Source organism: Boleophthalmus pectinirostris, unplaced genomic scaffold, assembly GCF_026225935.1.
Source record: "Boleophthalmus pectinirostris isolate CB_2022bp ecotype Guang Dong unplaced genomic scaffold, ASM2622593v1 HiC_scaffold_17, whole genome shotgun sequence".
Classification (NCBI taxonomy): domain Eukaryota; kingdom Metazoa; phylum Chordata; class Actinopteri; order Gobiiformes; family Gobiidae; genus Boleophthalmus; species Boleophthalmus pectinirostris.
In genome coordinates, this window is record NW_026571115.1 from 37,755,955 (window position 1) to 37,775,548 (window position 19,594).

General features: G+C 48.5%; 1 protein-coding gene across 1 annotated transcript in view; it reads right to left on the reverse strand.

The window, feature by feature from the left end:
• Nucleotides 1-2,669: 2,669 nt before the first annotated feature.
• The window catches only part of rapgefl1 (Rap guanine nucleotide exchange factor (GEF)-like 1), a 30,538-nt gene continuing 13,613 nt past the window's right edge, over nucleotides 2,670-19,594 (reverse strand). The window contains 11 exon segments of the mRNA XM_055152459.1: nucleotides 2,670-3,382; nucleotides 5,465-5,519; nucleotides 5,673-5,737; nucleotides 6,557-6,644; nucleotides 7,159-7,209; nucleotides 7,357-7,447; nucleotides 8,765-8,943; nucleotides 10,678-10,800; nucleotides 13,148-13,245; nucleotides 13,336-13,503; nucleotides 17,398-17,510. Coding sequence (XP_055008434.1) covers nucleotides 3,258-3,382; nucleotides 5,465-5,519; nucleotides 5,673-5,737; nucleotides 6,557-6,644; nucleotides 7,159-7,209; nucleotides 7,357-7,447; nucleotides 8,765-8,943; nucleotides 10,678-10,800; nucleotides 13,148-13,245; nucleotides 13,336-13,503; nucleotides 17,398-17,510 — 1,156 coding nt within the window. The 3' untranslated portion in view covers nucleotides 2,670-3,257.

Here is a 19,594-nt window from a genome sequence, read left to right on the forward strand (position 1 = left end):
ATAAGAGCACAACATCCCACTGTACAGTTAGACTCGCCAAAATAAAAGCGCAGTATTTACACGGCTCATTTAAACTCGTTGAAATTCTTGTTAGGAGTTTGGGTTATTGCTGATTCTGTCCAAATGTTTTTACAAATACTTTGAAATACTTTAAATGATAAAGTCAAAGAAAAGACCTGAGCGCCGGCCTCGGACTGAACACGACTTTACAAACCAAAACTCATCCATAAAAAAAACAAAATATCAGAAAAACAAGATCAGCATCAAAGTACACGGCATGAAGTACAAGGAGTGCAAGTACCAGTACTAGAAGCAGTATCAGTAGTATCAGTACCAGCAGTAGTAGTAGTAGTAGTAGTAGTACTTGTAGTAGTAGTAGTAGTAGTAGTTGTAGTAGTTGTTGTAGTAGCAGCAACATTTTGGTACTTTTGTTTCAGAAAAAAACACAAAATTGAAATCTCCAAAATAAAGTCATGTGACCAAACGCCAAAAACACCAAGATACAAGTGAAATATAAGAATAAGAATAAACCTGTACACTGCTCCCTACACTGTACTCAGTACTGAGTACAGAGTACTGAGTATGCAGTACTCTGTACTCAGAGTACGCAGTACTGTAATCTGAGATCAATAATCCAATCAGATCTGAGAGGAAGTGGTAAACAAACGTCTGCGCCACAGGAAGTGCCCTCTGCCTTTCACAATAAAAGCCCAACAGTCTGCACAGTCCGGACGAAGACCTGGACTAGACCCAGACTATAACCGGACTCCTCATGTTGTGAGGGTAGAGTCTGGACATAGACCCGGACTGGACCTGGATTTAAAAACCTGGACTAGTCCCAGACTATAACCGGACTCCTGGTGTTGTAAGGGCAGAGTCTGGACCTGGACCGGACCTGGACTTAACCCAGACTCACTGGACTCCGGAGCTGAGACCAGGACTAATATGGAAGATCCATCAGACTCTGAATTTTAAATCCCGCTCAATTTCTCACTTTGAATTTTTTTTTAAACTCTGGCTAACATGTTTTTGAATTATTTTTATTCTGAATTTTACAAGTGTAAAATCAAAGTGTTAAATTCAGAGTAAATCTGGGAGAGTAAATCTGGGAGCACAGACGGGAGCCGCGGCGGCGGGCGGCGGCAGAAGCGTCTTGGATCCAGAGTTGATCTGATTTGACTCAGTAACAAACAGGAAATGTTTGAGTGAAGCCTGAATCTGATTGGTCAGAATTCGCCTCATCAAACCTCAAACCCCGCCCACAGATGAGAACCATTGGGAAACCGCCTCTGTCCACCTCACTCACATGATCGACATTTCTGCCGCCGCCGCCGCCGCCGCTCACAGTTTCACTCTCTCAATTTGACTCTGGATTTTGACTGATGAAATTCAGACTTGAAAATATTTGTGCTGAATATTTAGAAGGTGAATTTTCTATTTTGAATTTTAAAAAATGTAAAAAAATTAACTCTTCAAAATAAAAATAATTCAAACATGTTTTTCAGCGTTAAAAAATTCTAAGTGACAAATTCAGTGAGTTAAAATTATAAATCTGATGAAACAAATGATCCTCAATAGACTAGACCCGGACTAGACCCGGTCCGGTCCTGAGTGCAGACCTGGTGTTGTGGCGACAGGGGGCGCTCCTGTGTCGCGGCTCGAGCCCTGAGCTGCTCTGAAAGTGCTTCTTCTTCTTCTTCTTCTTCTTCTTCTCCCACGCAAAACAAAAAGTGTAGTTTCTGCTTTCTGATTGGTCGATTTAAACAGTCCTGTCCAATCCCATCGCTGGAAACTCTGTGGTACCCGAGTTTAACTTTATGTGTGTGTATAGTTGTGTGTTGTGTGTGTTGTGTATGTGTGTGTGTATGTGTGTGTGTGTTGTGTGTGTGTATAGTTGTGTGTTGTGTGTGTGTATGTTGTGTGTATAGTTGTGTGTGTTGTGTAGGTGTGTGTGTGTGTGTGTATATGTGTGTGTATGTGTGTGTGTGTGTGTGTGTGTGTATAGTTGTGTGTGTGTGTGTGTGTGTATAGTTGTGTGTGTGTGTGTATAGTGTGTGTGTGTGTGTGTGTGTGTATAGTTGTGTGTGTGTGTGTGTGTATGTGTGTGTGTATAGTTGTGTGTTGTGTGTGTGTATGTGTGTGTGTATAGTTGTGTGTGTGTGTGTGTGTATGTGTGTGTGTATAGTTGTGTGTTGTGTGTGTGTGTGTGTATGTGTGTGTGTATAGTTGTGTGTGTGTGTGTGTGTATGTGTGTATAGTTGTGTGTGTGTGTGTGTATGTGTGTGTGTGTATAGTTGTGTGTTGTGTGTGTGTATGTGTGTATAGTTGTGTGTGTTGTGTATGTGTGTGTGTATAGTTGTGTGTTGTGTGTATGTGTGTGTGTATGTGTGTGTGTGTGCGTCAGGTTCTAAACAGGACAAACTGTTTGTAGAAGTTTTTGTTTTTGTCATATTTGTTGTTTTAGTTTTAGCAGCGTCCGAGTTTCATCACAAAATATTCTCTAGTTTTATTTGAAACACTTAAAAAATCCCGTCATGATAAATGTGTCGCTGCCGCCGCCGCCGCCGCCATCGGCCACCGCCGCCGCCGCCATCGGCCACCGCCGCCAGCCGCCGGCCGCCGCCACCGCCGCCCGCCGCCGCGCCGCCAAAAGAAGCGTCAAAGTTAAAAAAAATTCAGCGACGGCCATTTTGAGTCTCAGCACAAAATGGCCGCCGCTTTTCCCGAAGAGTTCAGCCTCAGTTTGTGGGCGGGTCCAGCACCCCCCTTCCCCATGGGCGGGTCCAGCACCCCCCCTCCCCATGGGCGGGTCCAGCACCCCCCCTCCCCATGGGCGGGTCCAGGACGAGGTTTGTGGCCAGTACCAGTTTAATGTTCCATGAAAACAGTTCTCCACAAACTCCAGTACCAGACCGACCCTCAGTCCTGGTTAGTCCTGGTTTAGTTCTGGAATAATCCTTGGAACTCTGGTCTCAGTGGTTCAGTATCACAGACTTAAATATTTAAATTTTAATTTATTTAATTTATTTTTTGGGTTGCAGGTTGTTTTCCCTGGTGCCGTTGGGCCTGACGGGGTTGCGGGTTGTTTTCCCTGGTGCCGTTGGGCCTGACGGGGTTGCGGGTTGTTTTCCCTGGTGCCGTTGGGCCTGACGGGGTTGCGGGTTGTTTTCCCTGGTGCCGTTGGGCCTGACGGGGTTGCGGGTTGTTTTCCCTGGTGCCGTTGGGCCTGATGGGGTTGCAGGTTGCGGGTTGTATTTCTAGGTGTCTTTAGGCTCCAGTTTGCAGGACATGTCAAACAGGAGGTTCTGGTTGTCGATGACCTGAAGCTGTCGGACGTACGCCTTCGTCTGGAGGTGAGACGGAGACGTCTCTGTGTCCACAGCTACAACAGACAGGTGCGACAGGTGCGACAGGTGAGACGGGTGAGACGGGTGAGACAGGGAAGACAGGTGAGACAGAATGTCCTGAGGGACCGGGATCATCAGGGGGCAGTTCTGTTTCACACAGAGGGTCTGCAGGTCCAGTGTGCGAGGGTCCAGTGTGCGAGAGTCCAGTGTGCGAGGGTCCAGTGTGCGAGAGTCCAGTGTGCGAGGGTCCAGTGTGCGAGAGTCCAGTGTGCGAGGGTCCAGTGTGTGAGGGTCCAGCGTGCGAGGGTGTAGTGTGTGAGGGTCCAGCGTGCGAGGGTGTAGTGTGTGAGGGTCCAGTGTGCGAGGGTCCAGTGTGTGAGGGTCCAGTGTGTGAGGGTGTAGTGTGCGAGAGTCCAGTGTGCGAGGGTCCAGTGTGCGAGGGTGTAGTGTGTGAGGGTCCAGTGTGCGAGGGTGTAGTGTGTGAGGGTCCAGTGTGCGAGGGTCCAGTGTGTGAGGGTCCAGTGTGTGAGGGTGTAGTGTGCGAGAGTCCAGTGTGCGAGGGTCTAGTGTGCGAGGGTGTAGTGTGCGAGGGTCCAGTGTGCGAGAGTCCAGTGTGCGAGGGTCCAGTGTGCGAGGGTGTAGTGTGCGAGGGTCCAGTGTGCGAGAGTCCAGTGTGCGAGGGTCCAGTGTGCGAGGGTGTAGTGTGCGAGGGTCCAGTGTGCGAGGGTCCAGTGTGCGAGGTCCAGTGTGCGAGGTCCAGTGTGCGAGGTCCAGTGTGCGAGGGTCCAGTGTGTGTGAGGGTCCAGTGTGCGAGGGTCCAGTGTGTGAGGGTCCAGTGTGTGTGTAGTGTGCGAGAGTCCAGTGTGCGAGGGTCCAGTGTGCGAGGGTGTAGTGTGTGAGGGTCCAGTGTGCGAGGGTGTAGTGTGAGGTCAGTGTGCGAGGGTCCAGTGTGTGAGGGTCCAGTGTGTGAGGGTGTAGTGTGCGAGAGTCCAGTGTGCGAGGGTCTAGTGTGCGAGGGTGTAGTGTGCGAGGGTCCAGTGTGCGAGAGTCCAGTGTGCGAGGGTCCAGTGTGCGAGGGTGTAGTGTGCGAGGGTCCAGTGTGCGAGAGTCCAGTGTGCGAGGGTCCAGTGTGCGAGGGTCCAGTGTGCGAGGGTCTAGTGCAGGAGTGGGCAAACTACGGCCCGGGGGCTGTATGTGGCCCTTTAAACCTTTTAATCCGGCCGCCGAACTGGTAATAAATTACAATAATGAACCTTGTTGATGTTTTATTTGTCATGCATTAAGTTTTGTGACACAACGTCTGTTAAGTTCTTGTCTTTGCTTTTTACTAAATCAAAATGGAAGCAGTGCAAGGTTATAGCTTCACCACTACTTCACTCATGGTCCGAATAACTCCTGTAAGAACACTTTCCCATAAAGCACAGTGGCCAACATAATACACCGCACCTCAATGTGTGTATATATATATATATATATATATATATATATATATATATATATATATATATATATATATATATATATATATATATATATAGTGCGCCATCTACTGGGAAACGCCGGAAATGCATGACAAATAAAACATCAACAAGGTTTATTATTGTAATTTATTCCAGTTCGGCGGCCGGATTAAAAGGTTTAAAGGGCCGCATACAGCCCCCGGGCCGTAGTTTGCCCACCCCTGGTCCAATTTGTGAGGGTCCCGTGTGCGAGGGTCCAGTGTGCAAGAGTCCAGTGTGCGAGGGTCCAGTGTGCGAGAGTCCAGTGTGCGAGAGTCCAGTGTGCGAGAGTCCAGTGTGCGAGGATCCAGTGTGCGAGGGTGTAGTGTGCGAGAGTCCAGTGTGCGAGGGTCCAGTGTGCGAGGGTCCAGTGTGCGAAGTCCAGTGTGCGAGGGTCCAGTGTGCGAGGTCCAGTGTGCGAGTCCAGTGTGCGTCCAGTGTGCGAGGTCCAGTGTGCGAGGGTCCAGTGTGCGAAGGGTCCAGTGTGCGAGGTCCAGTGTGCGAGGGTCCAGTGTGCGAGGGTCCAGTGTGCGAGGGTCCAGTGTGCGAGGGTCCAGTGTGCGAAGGTCCAGTGTGCGAGGGTCCAGTGTGCGAGGGTCCAGTGTGTGACACACTTACGCAGTTGTGAGCTTCTGTAGCGTCGGATCGTTCGCACCATCTCTGCCACTTTGTGCTGAAACAGGAAACAGGAAATGCTCCGTTATGATCTTGGTAGGAATCCTGTGTCATGTGTGTCTGGGTCCACCTCCTCTCTGTGAAACCAGGACTAAACCAGGACTAAACCAGGACTAAACCAGGACTAAACCAGGACTAAACCAGGACTCACCATCTTCTCAAAGTTGACCAGGTCTCCGTGGAAGGTCTTGCAGCTCTCGTGGAGGAAGGTGAGGTCTGGAACAGAAACACGGTCAGAGCCTCCAGAGGGTCTGACAGGGACAGAGGACAGAGAGGACAGAGGACACACACACAGAGAGGACAGAGGGACACACACACAGAGAGGGGGACAGAGGGACACACAGAGGGGACACACAGAGAGGACAGAGGGACACACACAGAGAGGACAGAGGGACACACAGAGGGACACACAGAGAGGGACACACAGAGAGGGACACACAGAGAGGACAGAGGGACACACAGAGAGGGACACACAGAGAGGACAGAGGGACACACAGAGAGGGACACACAGAGAGGACAGAGGGGACACACACACAGAGAGGACAGAGGGACACGAGGGACACACAGAGAGGGACACACAGAGAGGACAGAGGGACACACAGAGAGGACAGAAGGACACACAGAGAGGACAGAGGGACACACAGAGGGACACACAGAGAGGACAGAGGGACACACAGACAGAGAGGGGGACACACAGAGAGGGGACAGAGGGGACACACACACAGAGAGGGGGACAGAGGGACACACAGAGAGAGGGGACACACACAGAGAGGACAGAGGGACACACACACAGAGAGGGGGACAGAGGGACACACAGAGAGGGGGACAGAGGGACACACAGGGACACACAGAGAGAGGGACACACAGAGAGGACAGAGGGACACACACACAGAGAGGACAGAGGGACACACACACAGAGAGGGGGACAGAGGGACACACACACAGAGAGGACAGAGGGACACACACAGAGAGGACAGAGGACACACAGAGGACACACAGAGAGGACAGAGGGACACACAGAGAGGGGGACAGTACCTTTGAGCAGCAGGGGGGTGAAGGGGATGAGTGGAGGTCTGAGCGTCTGGAGCAGGTCTCTGTACGACTTATGATTACGAGACGGGTCCTGAAAACACACACACACACACACACAACATACACGTGAGCGTGCACAGACACGTGTGTGTGTGTTGTGTGTTGTGTGTGTGTGTGTGTGTGTGTGTGTGTGTTGTGTGTGTGTGTGTATATGTGTTGTGTGTGTGTGTATATGTGTTGTGTGTGTGTGTGTGTGTGTGTGTGTGTGTGTGTGTGTGTGTGTGTGTGTGTGTGTGTGTGTGTGTGTGTGTGTGTGTGTGTGTGTGTGTGTGTGTGTGTGTGTGTGTGTGTGTGTGTGTGTGTGTGTGTGTGTGTGTGTGTGTGTGTGTGTGTGTGTGTGTGTGTGTGTGTGTGTGTGTGTGTGTGTGTGTGTGTGTGTGTGTGTGTGTGTGTGTGTGTGTGTGTGTGTGTGTGTGTGTGTGTGTGTGTGTGTGTGTGTGTGTGTGTGTGTGTGTGTGTGTGTGTGTGTGTGTGTGTGTGTGTGTGTGTGTGTGTTGTGTGTGTGTGTGTTGTGTGTGTGTGTGTTGTGTGTGTGTGTTACTCACAGCGAGACTCTCAAACTGCTGGAACTGTTTTCGGAACTTTCCCGGTAAACCCTGAAATACACAAGAATTAAACCAGGACTAGACCAGGTCTAGACCAGGACTAGACCAGGTCTAGACCAGGTCTAGACCAGGACTAGACCAGGACTAGACCAGGTCTAGACCTGGTCTAGTCCTGGTCTAGAGGACTCGGGTCAGTACCTCCCAGGTGAGGCGCAGTCGACTCAGAGCTGGATTGTCCAAACCCAGAACCACAGCGAGAAACGACAGAAGATCCTGCTGCTGTTTACACCTGAAATACACAAAGTACTACAGTACTACAGTACTACAGTACTGCTGTTTACACCTGAAATACACAAAGTACTACAGTACTACAGTACTACAGTACTACAGTACTGCTGTTTACACCTGAAATACACAAAGTACTACAGTACTACAGTACTACAGTACTGCTGTTTACACCTGAAATACACAAAGTACTACAGTACTACAGTACTACAGTACTGCTGTTTACACCTGAAATACACAAAGTACTACAGTACTACAGTACTACAGTACTGCTGTTTACACCTGAAATACACAAAGTACTACAGTACTACAGTACTACAGTACTGCTGTTTACACCTGAAATACACAAAGTACTACAGTACTACAGTACTACAGTACTGCTGTTTACACCTGAAATACACAAAGTACTACAGTACTACAGTACTACAGTACTGCTGTTTACACCTGAAATACACAAAGTACTACAGTACTACAGTACTACAGTACTGCTGTTTACACCTGAAATACACAAAGTACTACAGTACTACAGTACTGCTGTTTACACCTGAAATACACAAAGTACTACAGTACTACAGTACTGCTGTTTACACCTGAAATACACAAAGTACTACAGTACTACAGTACTGCTGTTTACACCTGAAATACACAAAGTACTACAGTACTACAGTACTGCTGTTTACACCTGAAATACACACTACAGTACTACAGTACTACAGTACTGCTGTTTACACCTGAAATACACAAAGTACTACAGTACTACAGTACTGCTGTTTACACCTGAAATACACAAAGTACTGCAGTACACACAGTACTACTGTACACACAGTACTGCAGTACAGGGGAGTACTGTTACTCACAGGCAGTACTATTACTGCAGTACACGAGAGTGACTGCTGCCCCCCTGTGGCCACTGTGCAGCAACACACCAAGAGTACTACAGAAGAAGTACTCATAGTACTCTGTACTTTACAGCTACTACAGTATGGTAAGAGAAGTACTCATCAGTAGTAGAACTACAGTACTGCAGTAGAAGTACAGTAGTAAAAGTACTCAAAGAGCTGCAGTACTATAGTAGTTATATTAGTAAACGTACTCACAGCGCTGCAGTAGTACTGTAGTAGTATTAATACTCTAGTAGTAGTATTTGTAGTATTTGTAGTACTCACAGCGCTGCAGTAGTACTGTCATAGTAGTATTAGTACTGTAGTAGTAGTAGTATTAGTAATAGTAGTAGTAGTAGTAGTACAGTACAGTAGAAGTACTCACAGTGCTGCAGTAATACTGTAGTATTTGTACTATTTGTAGTATTTGCAGTACTCACAGTGCTGCGATCTTGATGAACTTGCGCAGTAGTTGTACTCTCTTGGGGAGACTCTGACACTGAAGTACTTCAGTACAAACCCACGACTGTACTTCACTGCAGCGCTGCAGTACCAGCTCCAGGTTCAGGGGGCGCCACCGAGACTGTTCCCCATGAAACACATAACACACGAACTCCACCTGAAGAAGAACCAGCACACCCTGAGTACTACACAAAGTACACAACAAGTACTACACAAAGTACACAACAAGTACTACACAAAGTACAAGTACACACAAGTACTACACAAAGTACACAAGTACTACACAAATATACACAAAGTACACAACAAGTACTACACAAAGTACACAACAAGTACTACACAAATATACGAGTACTACACTACACAAATATACGAGTACTACACAAAGTACACAACAAGTACTACTACTACACATAAGTACACTACACACAAGTACTACACAACTACTACACAAATACTACACACAAGACAAGTACTACACAAATAAGTACTACACAAAGTACACAACAAGTACTACACACAAATATACGAGTACTACACAAAGTACACAACAAGTACTACACAAAATATACGAGTACTACTACACAAAGTACACAAACAAGTACTACACAATATACGAGTACTACACAAAGTACACAACAAGTACTACACAAAAATACTACGAAGTACTACACAAAGTACACAACAAGTACTACACACACTACACAAACATACGAGTACTACACAAAGTACACAACAAGTACTACACAAATATACAACGAGTACTACACAAATATACGACAAGTACTACACAAAGTACACAACAAGTACTACACAAAGTACACAACAAGTACTACACAAATATACGACAAGTACTACACAAATATACAACGAGTACTACACAAAGTACACGACGAGTACTACACAAATATACAACAAGTACTACACAAAGTACACGACGAGTACTACACAAATATACACGAGTACTACACCAAAGTACACGACGAGTACTACACAAAGTACACACAACAAGTACTACACAAATATACAACGAGTACTACACACAAAGTACACGACGAGTACTACACAAAGTACACACAACAAGTACTACACGAATATACGACGAGTACTACACAAAGTACACAACAAGTACTACACAAATATACAACGAGTACTACACAAAGTACACGACGAGTATTACACAAATATACAACGAGTACTACACAAAGTACACGATGAGTACTACACAAATATACAACAAGTACTACACAAAGTACACGACGAGTACTACACAAATATACGACGAGTACTACACAAAGTACATGACGAGTACTACACAAATATACAACGAGTACTACACAAATATACAACGAGTACTACACAAATATACAACGAGTACTACACAAATATACAACGAGTACTACACAAAGTACACAGTGAGTACTACACAAATATACAACGAGTACTACACAAATATACAACGAGTACTACACAAATATACAACGAGTACTACACAAATATACATCGAGTACTACACAAATATACAACAAATACTACACAAAGTACATAACAAATACTGCAGAACAACACAAGCAGACAGGAGCAGACAGGTGCAGACAGAAGCAGACAGGTGCAGACAGGAACTGACAGGTGCAGACAGGAGCAAGCGGGTACAGACAGGAGAAGACAGGTGCAGACAGACAGGTGCAGACAGGAGCAGACAGGTGCAGACAGGTGCAGACAGGTGCAGACAGGTGCAGACAGGTGCAGACAGGTGTAGACAGGTGCAGGCAGGTGCAGACAGGTGCAGGCAGGTGCAGGCAGGAGCAGACAGGTGCAGGCAGGTGCAGACAGGTGTAGACAGGTGCAGGCAAGTGCAGACAGGTGCAGGCAGGTGCAGGCAGGTGCAGACCTCGTGGACGCAGGTGAACAGTTCCCAGTCGAACGTGACCAGTTGGTTGGACACTTCCTCCGCCGACATGTCGTGAAGTTTAGAGTCTCCAGGACTCCAGTGGATCTCCTCCGGGAGGGGCATCTGACGCAAAGTACACACAGTAAATACACACAGTACACACAGTAANTGAAGAAGAACCAGCACACCCTGAGTACTACACAAAGTACACAACAAGTACTACACAAAGTACACAACAAGTACTACACAAATATACGAGTACTACACAAAGTACACAACAAGTACTACACAAATATACGAGTACTACACAAAGTACACAACAAGTACTACACAAATATACGAGTACTACACAAAAGTACTACACAAGTACACACAGTACACACAAAGTACTACACAAAGTACTACACACAATATACGAGTACTACAACAAAGTACACAACAAGTACTACACAAAGTACTACACAAACAAACAAGTACTACAACAGTACTACACAAATATACGAGTACTACACAAAGTACACAACAAGTACTACACAAATATACGAGTACTACACAAAGTACACAACAAGTACTACACAAATATACGAGTACTACACAAAGTACACAACAAGTACTACACAAAGTACACAACAAGTACTACACAAATATACGAGTACTACACAAAGTACACAACAAGTACTACACAAAGTACACAACAAGTACTACACAAATATACGAGTACTACACAAAGTACACAACAAGTACTACACAAATATACGAGTACTACACAAAGTACACAACAAGTACTACACAAATATATGAGTACTACACAAAGTACACAACAAGTACTACACAAAGTACACAACAAGTACTACACAAATATACGAGTACTACACAAAGTACACAACAAGTACTACACAAACATACGAGTACTACACAAAGTACACAACAAGTACTACACAAATATACAACGAGTACTACACAAATATACGACAAGTACTACACAAAGTACACAACAAGTACTACACAAAGTACACAACAAGTACTACACAAATATACGACAAGTACTACACAAATATACAACGAGTACTACACAAAGTACACGACGAGTACTACACAAATATACAACAAGTACTACACAAAGTACACGACGAGTACTACACAAATATACGAGTACTACACAAAGTACACGACGAGTACTACACAAAGTACACAACAAGTACTACACAAATATACAACGAGTACTACACAAAGTACACGACGAGTACTACACAAAGTACACAACAAGTACTACACGAATATACGACGAGTACTACACAAAGTACACAACAAGTACTACACAAATATACAACGAGTACTACACAAAGTACACGACGAGTATTACACAAATATACAACGAGTACTACACAAAGTACACGATGAGTACTACACAAATATACAACAAGTACTACACAAAGTACACGACGAGTACTACACAAATATACGACGAGTACTACACAAAGTACACGACGAGTACTACACAAATATACAACGAGTACTACACAAATATACAACGAGTACTACACAAATATACAACGAGTACTACACAAATATACAACGAGTACTACACAAAGTACACAGTGAGTACTACACAAATATACAACGAGTACTACACAAATATACAACGAGTACTACACAAATATACAACGAGTACTACACAAATATACATCGAGTACTACACAAATATACAACAAAATACTACACAAAGTACATAACAAATACTGCAGAACAACACAAGCAGACAGGAGCAGACAGGTGCAGACAGGAACTGAGACAGGAACTGACAGGTGCAGACAGGAGCAAGCGGGTACAGACAGGAGAAGACAGGTGCAGACAGACAGGTGCAGACAGGAGCAAGCGGGTGCAGACAGGTGCAGACAGGTGCAGACAGGTGTAGACAGGTGCAGACAGGTGCAGACAGGTGCAGACAGGTGCAGGCAGGTGCAGACAGGTGCAGGCAGGTGCAGGCAGGAGCAGACAGGTGCAGGCAGGTGCAGACAGGTGTAGACAGGTGCAGGCAAGTGCAGACAGGTGCAGGCAGGTGCAGGCAGGCAGGTGCAGACAGGTGCAGACCTCGTGGACGCAGGTGAACAGTTCCCAGTCGAACGTGACCAGTTGGTTGGACACTTCCTCCGCCGACATGTCGTGGAGTTTAGAGTCTCCAGGACTCCAGTGGATCTCCTCCGGGAGGGGCATCTGACGCAAAGTACACACAGTAAATACACACAGTACACACAGTACACACAGTAAGTACACACAGTACACAGGTCAGAGTACTGCACAGGAAAAGTACATAGAGTACACATGTAGAAGTACTCAGACTACTCCAGAGTCACAGAAACACAAACACCAGGTCCAGGTCTGGGTCCAGGTCGGGTTCAGGTCTGGGTCCAGGTCTGGGTCCAGGTCTGGGTCCAGGTCCGGGTCCGGGTCCAGGTCCAGCAGTACTCACCAGAGTGTCGAGTTCTCGGGGTTCGCAGGTGAACAGGTGAGTGTTTACGCCCAGAGTCGTGAAAACAGCTTCATCTGACGGACGGAAAACCACTTTTTCTGAAACCACAAACATGACTGAGACCGGGACTAGACCGGGACTAGACCGGGACTAGACCGGGACTAGACCAGGACTGAAGCGGGTCTTACCTCCGGCCGAGGACACGGCCACCAGGACCAGGTGTCCCGGCAGGACGGGCTGGTCTTCGCTGTACTGGAGCTTCTCTCGGACCAGAGCCAAGATCTCACCGACTTTACACGAGAGTCGACTCCGGATCGTCACGTACGAGTGATCAGGAGTGTAGACCCTGCAGAAGACTGACACGGACCAGGACTCAGACCGGGACTCAGACCGGGACTCAGACCGAGACTCAGACCGGGACTCAGACCGGGACTCAGACCGAGACTCAGACCGAGACTCAGACCGGGACTCAGACCGAGACTCAGACCGAGACTCAGACCGGACTCAGACCGGGACTCAGACCGGGACTCAGACCGAGACTCAGACCGGGACTCAGACCGGGACTCAGACCGAGACTCAGACCGAGACTCAGACCGAGACTCAGACCGGGACTCAGACCGAGACTCAGACCGGGACTCAGACCGACTCAGACTCAGACTCGAGACTCAGACCGAGACTCAGACCGGGACTCAGACCGGGACTCAGACCGACTCAGACTCAGACCGAGACTCAGACCGACTCAGACCGAGACTCAGACCGACTCAGACCGGACTCAGACCGACTCAGACCGGGACTCAGACCGGGACTCAGACCGGGACTCAGACCGAGACTCAGACCGAGACTCAGACCGGGACTCAGACCGAGACTCAGACCGGGACTCAGACCAGAGACTCAGACCGAGACTCAGACCGAGACTCAGACCGGGACTCAGACCGGGACTCAGACCGGGACTCAGACCGAGACTCAGACCGACTCAGACCGACTCAGACCGACTCAGGACCGGGACTCAGACCGACTCAGACCGGGACTCAGACCGGGACTCAGACCGAGACCAGACCAGACCGACCGGACTCAGACCGAGGACTCAGACCGAGACTCAGACCGGGACTCAGACCGAGACTCAGACCGAGACTCAGACCGAGACTCAGACCGAGACTCAGACCGGACTCAGACTCAGGACTCAGACCGACTCAGACCGGACTCAGACCGAGACTCAGACCGAGACTCAGACCGAGACTCAGACCGGACTCAGACCGAGACTCAGACCGAGACCGACTCAGACCGAGACTCAGACCTTCAGACCGGGACTCAGACCGACTCAGACCGACTCAGGACCGACCAGGACTCAGACCGGGACTCAGACCGGACTCAGACCGGGACCACTCAGACCGGGACAAGGACCAGGATCAGGACCAGGACCGGGATCAGGACTCAGACCGAGACCAGGACCAGGATCGGGACCAGGACCGGTTTGGCTCATGGGCACAAAAATAATTTTCTCTTCCACATTTATTTCCTGAATCCAGACTCCTCCCACCGTGTGACGTCTGTAACGTGTGCGGAGTGGAGCATTTGGACCAATCAGAGCGCGGCGTGGAGCGTTTGGACCAATCAGAGCGCGGAGTGGAGCGTTTGGACCAATCAGTGCGCGGCGTGGAGCGTTTGGACCAATCAGAGCGCGGAGTGGAGCGTTTGGACCAATCAGAGCGCGGAGTGGAGACACGAGGATTTAGTTTGCAGGACTGAGATTTATCTTCTCACCTGCCCACGCCCGCTCCTGCCCGCTCCTGCCCGCTCCTGCCCGCTCCTGCCCGCTCCTGCCCGCTCCTGCCCGCTCCTGCCCACAATGAGCTTTCACTGTTTTGCGTCAGGTCGTCGTGCAGAACTGTAATCAACAGGATCCTGGACCAGGTCTGGGTCAGATCTACTGTACAGCAGGACTAAACCAGGACTAAACCAGGACTGAACCAGGTCTAAACCAGGTCTAAACCAGGTCTAAACCAGGACTAAACCAGGACTAAACCAGGTCTAAACCAGGACTAAACCAGGACTAAACCAGGACTAAACCAGGACTAACCAGGACTAAACCAGGACTAAACCAGGACTAAACCAGGACTAAACCAGGACTAAACCAGGACTAAACCAGGTCTAAACCAGGACTAAACCAGGACTAAACCAGGACTAAACCAGGACTAAACCAGGACTAAACCAGGACTAAACCAGGTCTAAACCAGACTACCAGGTCCAGGAAAACCAGGACTAAACCAGGACTAAACCAGGACTAAACCAGGACTAACCAGGACTAAACAGGACAAACCAGGACTGACTGAACCAGGACTAAACCAGGACTAAACCAGGACTAAACCAGGTCTAAACCAGGTAAACCAGAAACCAGGACTAAACCAGGACTAAACCAGGACTGAACCAGGTAAACCAGGACTAACCAGGAAACTAAACCAGGACTAACCAGGACTAAACCAGGACTAACCAGGACTAAACCAGGACTAAACCAGGAAACCAGGTCTAAACCAGGACTAAACCAGGACTAAACCAGGACTAAACCAGGACTAAACCAGGTCTAAACCAGGACTAACCAGGACTGAACCAGGACTAAACCAGGACTGAACCAGGTCTAAACCAGGATGAACCAGGACTAAACCAGGTCTAAACCAGGTCTAAACCAGGACTAAACCAGGACTGAACAGGACTAAACCAGGACTAACCAGGTCTAAACCTAAACTAAACCAGGACTAAACCAAACCAGGACTGAACCAGGTCTAAACCAGGTCTAAACCAGGACTGAACCAGGACTAAAGGACTAAACCAGGTCTAAACCAGGACTAAACCAGGACTGAACCAGGACTAAACCAGGACTAAACCAGGACTAAACCAGGACTAAACCCAGGAACTGAACCAGGTCTAACCAGGACTGAAAGGACTAAACAGGTCTAAACCAGGACTAAACCAGGACTAAACCAGGACTAACCAGGACTAACCAGGACTAAACCAGGTCTAAACCAGGTCTAAACCAGGACTAAACCAGGACTAAACCAGGACTGAACCAGGACTGAACCAGGACTAAACAGGAAACAAAACCAGGACTGAACCAGGTCTAAACCAGACTAAACCAGGACTAAACCAGGACTAAACCAGGACTAAACCAGGACTAAACCAGGACTAAACCAGGACTAAACCAGGACTAAACCAGGACTAAACCAGGACTAACCCAGGACTGAAACCAGACTAACCAGACTAACAGGACTAAACCAGGACTAAACCAGGTCTAAACCAGGACTGAACCAGGACTAAACCAGGACTAAACCAGGACTAAACCAGGACTAAACCAGGACTGAACCAGGACTAAACCAGGACTGAAACCAGGACTGAACCAGGACTGAACCAGGACTAAACCAGGACTAAACCAGGTCTAAACCAGGACTAAACCAGGACTAAACCAGGACTGAACCAGGACTAAACCAGGACTAAACCAGGTCTAAACCAGGACTGAACCAGGACTAAACCAGGACTAAACCAGGTCTAAACCAGGACTAAACCAGGACTGAAAACCAGGACTAAACCAGGACTGAACCAGGACTAAACCAGAAACCAGGACTAAACCAGGACTAAACCAGGACTAAACCAGGACTAAACCAGGACTAAACCAGGACTAAACCAGGACTAAACCAGGACTAAACCAGGACTAAACCAGGACTAAACCAGGACTAAACCAGGAAAGAACCAGGACTAAACCAGGACTAAACCAGGACTAAACCAGGACTAAACCAGGACTGAACCAGGACTAAAACCAGGAAAGAACCAGGACTAAACCAGGACTAAACCAGGAAAGAACCAGGACTAAACCAGGCTAAACCAGGTCTAAACCAGGACTAACCAGGACTAAACCAGGACTAAACCAGGACTAAACCAGGACTTAAACCAGGACTAAACCAGGACTAACCCAGGACTAAAACCAGAACTAAACCAGGTCTAAACCAGGACTGAACCAGGACTGAACCAGGACTAAACCAGGACTGAAACCAGGTCTAAACCAGGACTAAACCAAAACCAGACTAAACCAGGACTAAACCAGGACTAAACCAGGACTAACCAGGACTAACCAGGTCTAAACCAGGACTAAACCAGGACTAAACCAGGACTAAACCAGGAAAACCAAACCAGGACTAAACCAGGACTAAACCAGGTCTAAACCAGGACTAAACCAGGACTAAACCAGGACTAAAGGGTCTTACTCTCGTCGGAGCCCCTGAACGCCTCTCGCGGCTGCAGACAGGCGTCGATTCGTCTGAAGTGTCGGAACAAGGGTCGCACCTGTCGCTTCCGACTCTCCTTCTCCTCCTCGCACCTGCCACAGAACAGCCAATCAGAACACAGAAGACAACAGCCAATCAGAACACAGAAGACAACAGCCAATCAGAACACAGAAGAGAACAGCCAATCAGAACACAGAAGACAACAGCCAATCAGAACACAGAAGACAACAGCCAATCAGAACACAGAAGACAACAGCCAATCAGAACACAGAAGACAACAGTCAAGCTCAGGTCTGTCTCAGGTCTGTCTCAGGACTAACTCAGGTCTGTCTCAGGACTGTCTCAGGACTAACTCAGGTCTGTCTCAGGTCTGTCTCAGGTCTGTCTCAGGTCTCAGGTCTGTCTCAGGACTGTCTCAGGTCTGTCTCAGGACTGTCTCAGGTCTGTCTCAGGTCTGTCTCAGGACTGTCTCAGGTCTGTCTCAGGTCTGTCTCAGGTCTGTCTCAGGACTGTCTCAGGTCTGTCTCAGGACTCTCAGGTCTGTCTCAGGTCTCTCAGGTCTGTCTCAGGTCTGTCTCAGGTCTGTCTCAGGTCTGTCTCAGGTCTGTCTCAGGTCTGTCTCAGGACTAACTCAGGTCTGTCTCAGGTCTGTCTCAGGTCTCAGGTCTCTCAGGACTGTCAGGTCTGTCTCAGGACTGCTTCTCAGGTCTCTCAGGTCTGTCTCAGGTCTGTCTCAGGTCTGTCTCAGGACTGTCTCAGGTCTGTCTCAGGACTCTGTCTCAGGTCTGTCTCAGGACTCAGGTCTATCTCAGGTCTGTCTCAGGTCTGTCTCAGGTCTGTCTCAGGGACTGTCTCAGGACTCACTAACTCAGGTCTGTCTCAGGTCTGGTCTGTCTCAGGTCTCAGGACTATCTAGGTCTGTCTCAGGACTGTCTCAGGTCTGTCTCAGGTCTGTCTCAGGACTGTCTCAGGACTAACTCAGGTCTGTCTCAGGTCTGTCTCAGGAGGACTGTCTCAGGTCTGTCTCAGGACTGTCTCAGGTCTGTCTGGTCTCAGGTCTGTCTCAGGTAGGTCTCAGGACTCTGTCTCTCAGGACTCTGTCTGTCTCAGTCAGGTCTGTCTCAGGACTATCTCAGTCTCAGGACTAGGACTGTCTCAGGTCTCAGGTGTCTCAGGTCTCAGGTCAGGTCTGTCTCAGGACTATCTCAGGTCTGTCTCAGGTCTGTCTCTCAGGACTGTCTCAGGACTAGGACTCTCAGGTCTGTCCTCAGGACTGTCTGTCTCTGTCTCAGGACTGTCTCAGGTCTGTCTCAGGTCTGTCTCAGGTCTGTCTCAGGACTCTCAGGTCTCACTGTCTCAGGTCTCAGTCTCAGGTCTGTCTCACTGGTCTCTCAGGACTCTCAGTCTCAGGACTAGGACTCTCAGGTCTGTCTCAGGACTGTCTCAGGACTGTCTCAGGACTGTCTCAGGACTGGTCTCTCAGGACTGTCTCAGGTCTGTCTCAGGACTCTCAGTCTCAAGGTCTGTCTCAGGACTGTCTCAGGTCTGTCTCAGGACTGTCTCAGGTCTGGTCTCAGGTCTCAGGTCTCAGGGAACTGTCTCAGGACTAACTCAGGACTGTCTCAGTCTGTCTCAGGTCTCAGGGCTCTCAGTCTGTCTCAGGTCTGTCTCAGGACTAGGACTCAGGGTCTGTCTCAGGTCTGTCTCAGGTCTGTCTCAGGTCTGTCTCAGGTCTCAGGTCTGTCTCAGGTCTGTCTCAGGACTCAGGACTATCTGAGGACTGTCTCAGGTCTGTCTCAGGTCTGTCTCAGGTCTGTCTCAGGTCTGTCTCAGGTCTCAGGACTGTCTCAGGTCTGTCTCAGGTCTGTCTCAGGACTGTCTCAGGTCTCAGGTCTCAGGTCTGTCTCAGGACTCTGTCAGGACTCAGGTCTCAGTCTCAGGACTGTCTCAGGTCTGTCTCAGGTCTGTCTCAGGTCTGTCTCAGGTCTGTCTCAGGACTCAGGTCTGTCTCAGGTCTGTCTCAGGTCTGTCTCAGGACTCAGGTCTGTCTCAGGACTCAGGTCTCAGGTCTGTCTCAGGGTCTGTCTGTCTCAGGTCTGTCTCAGGACTCAGGTCTGTCTCAGGTCTGTCTCAGGTCTGTCTCTCAGGTCTGTCTCAGGACTCAGGTCTGTCTCAG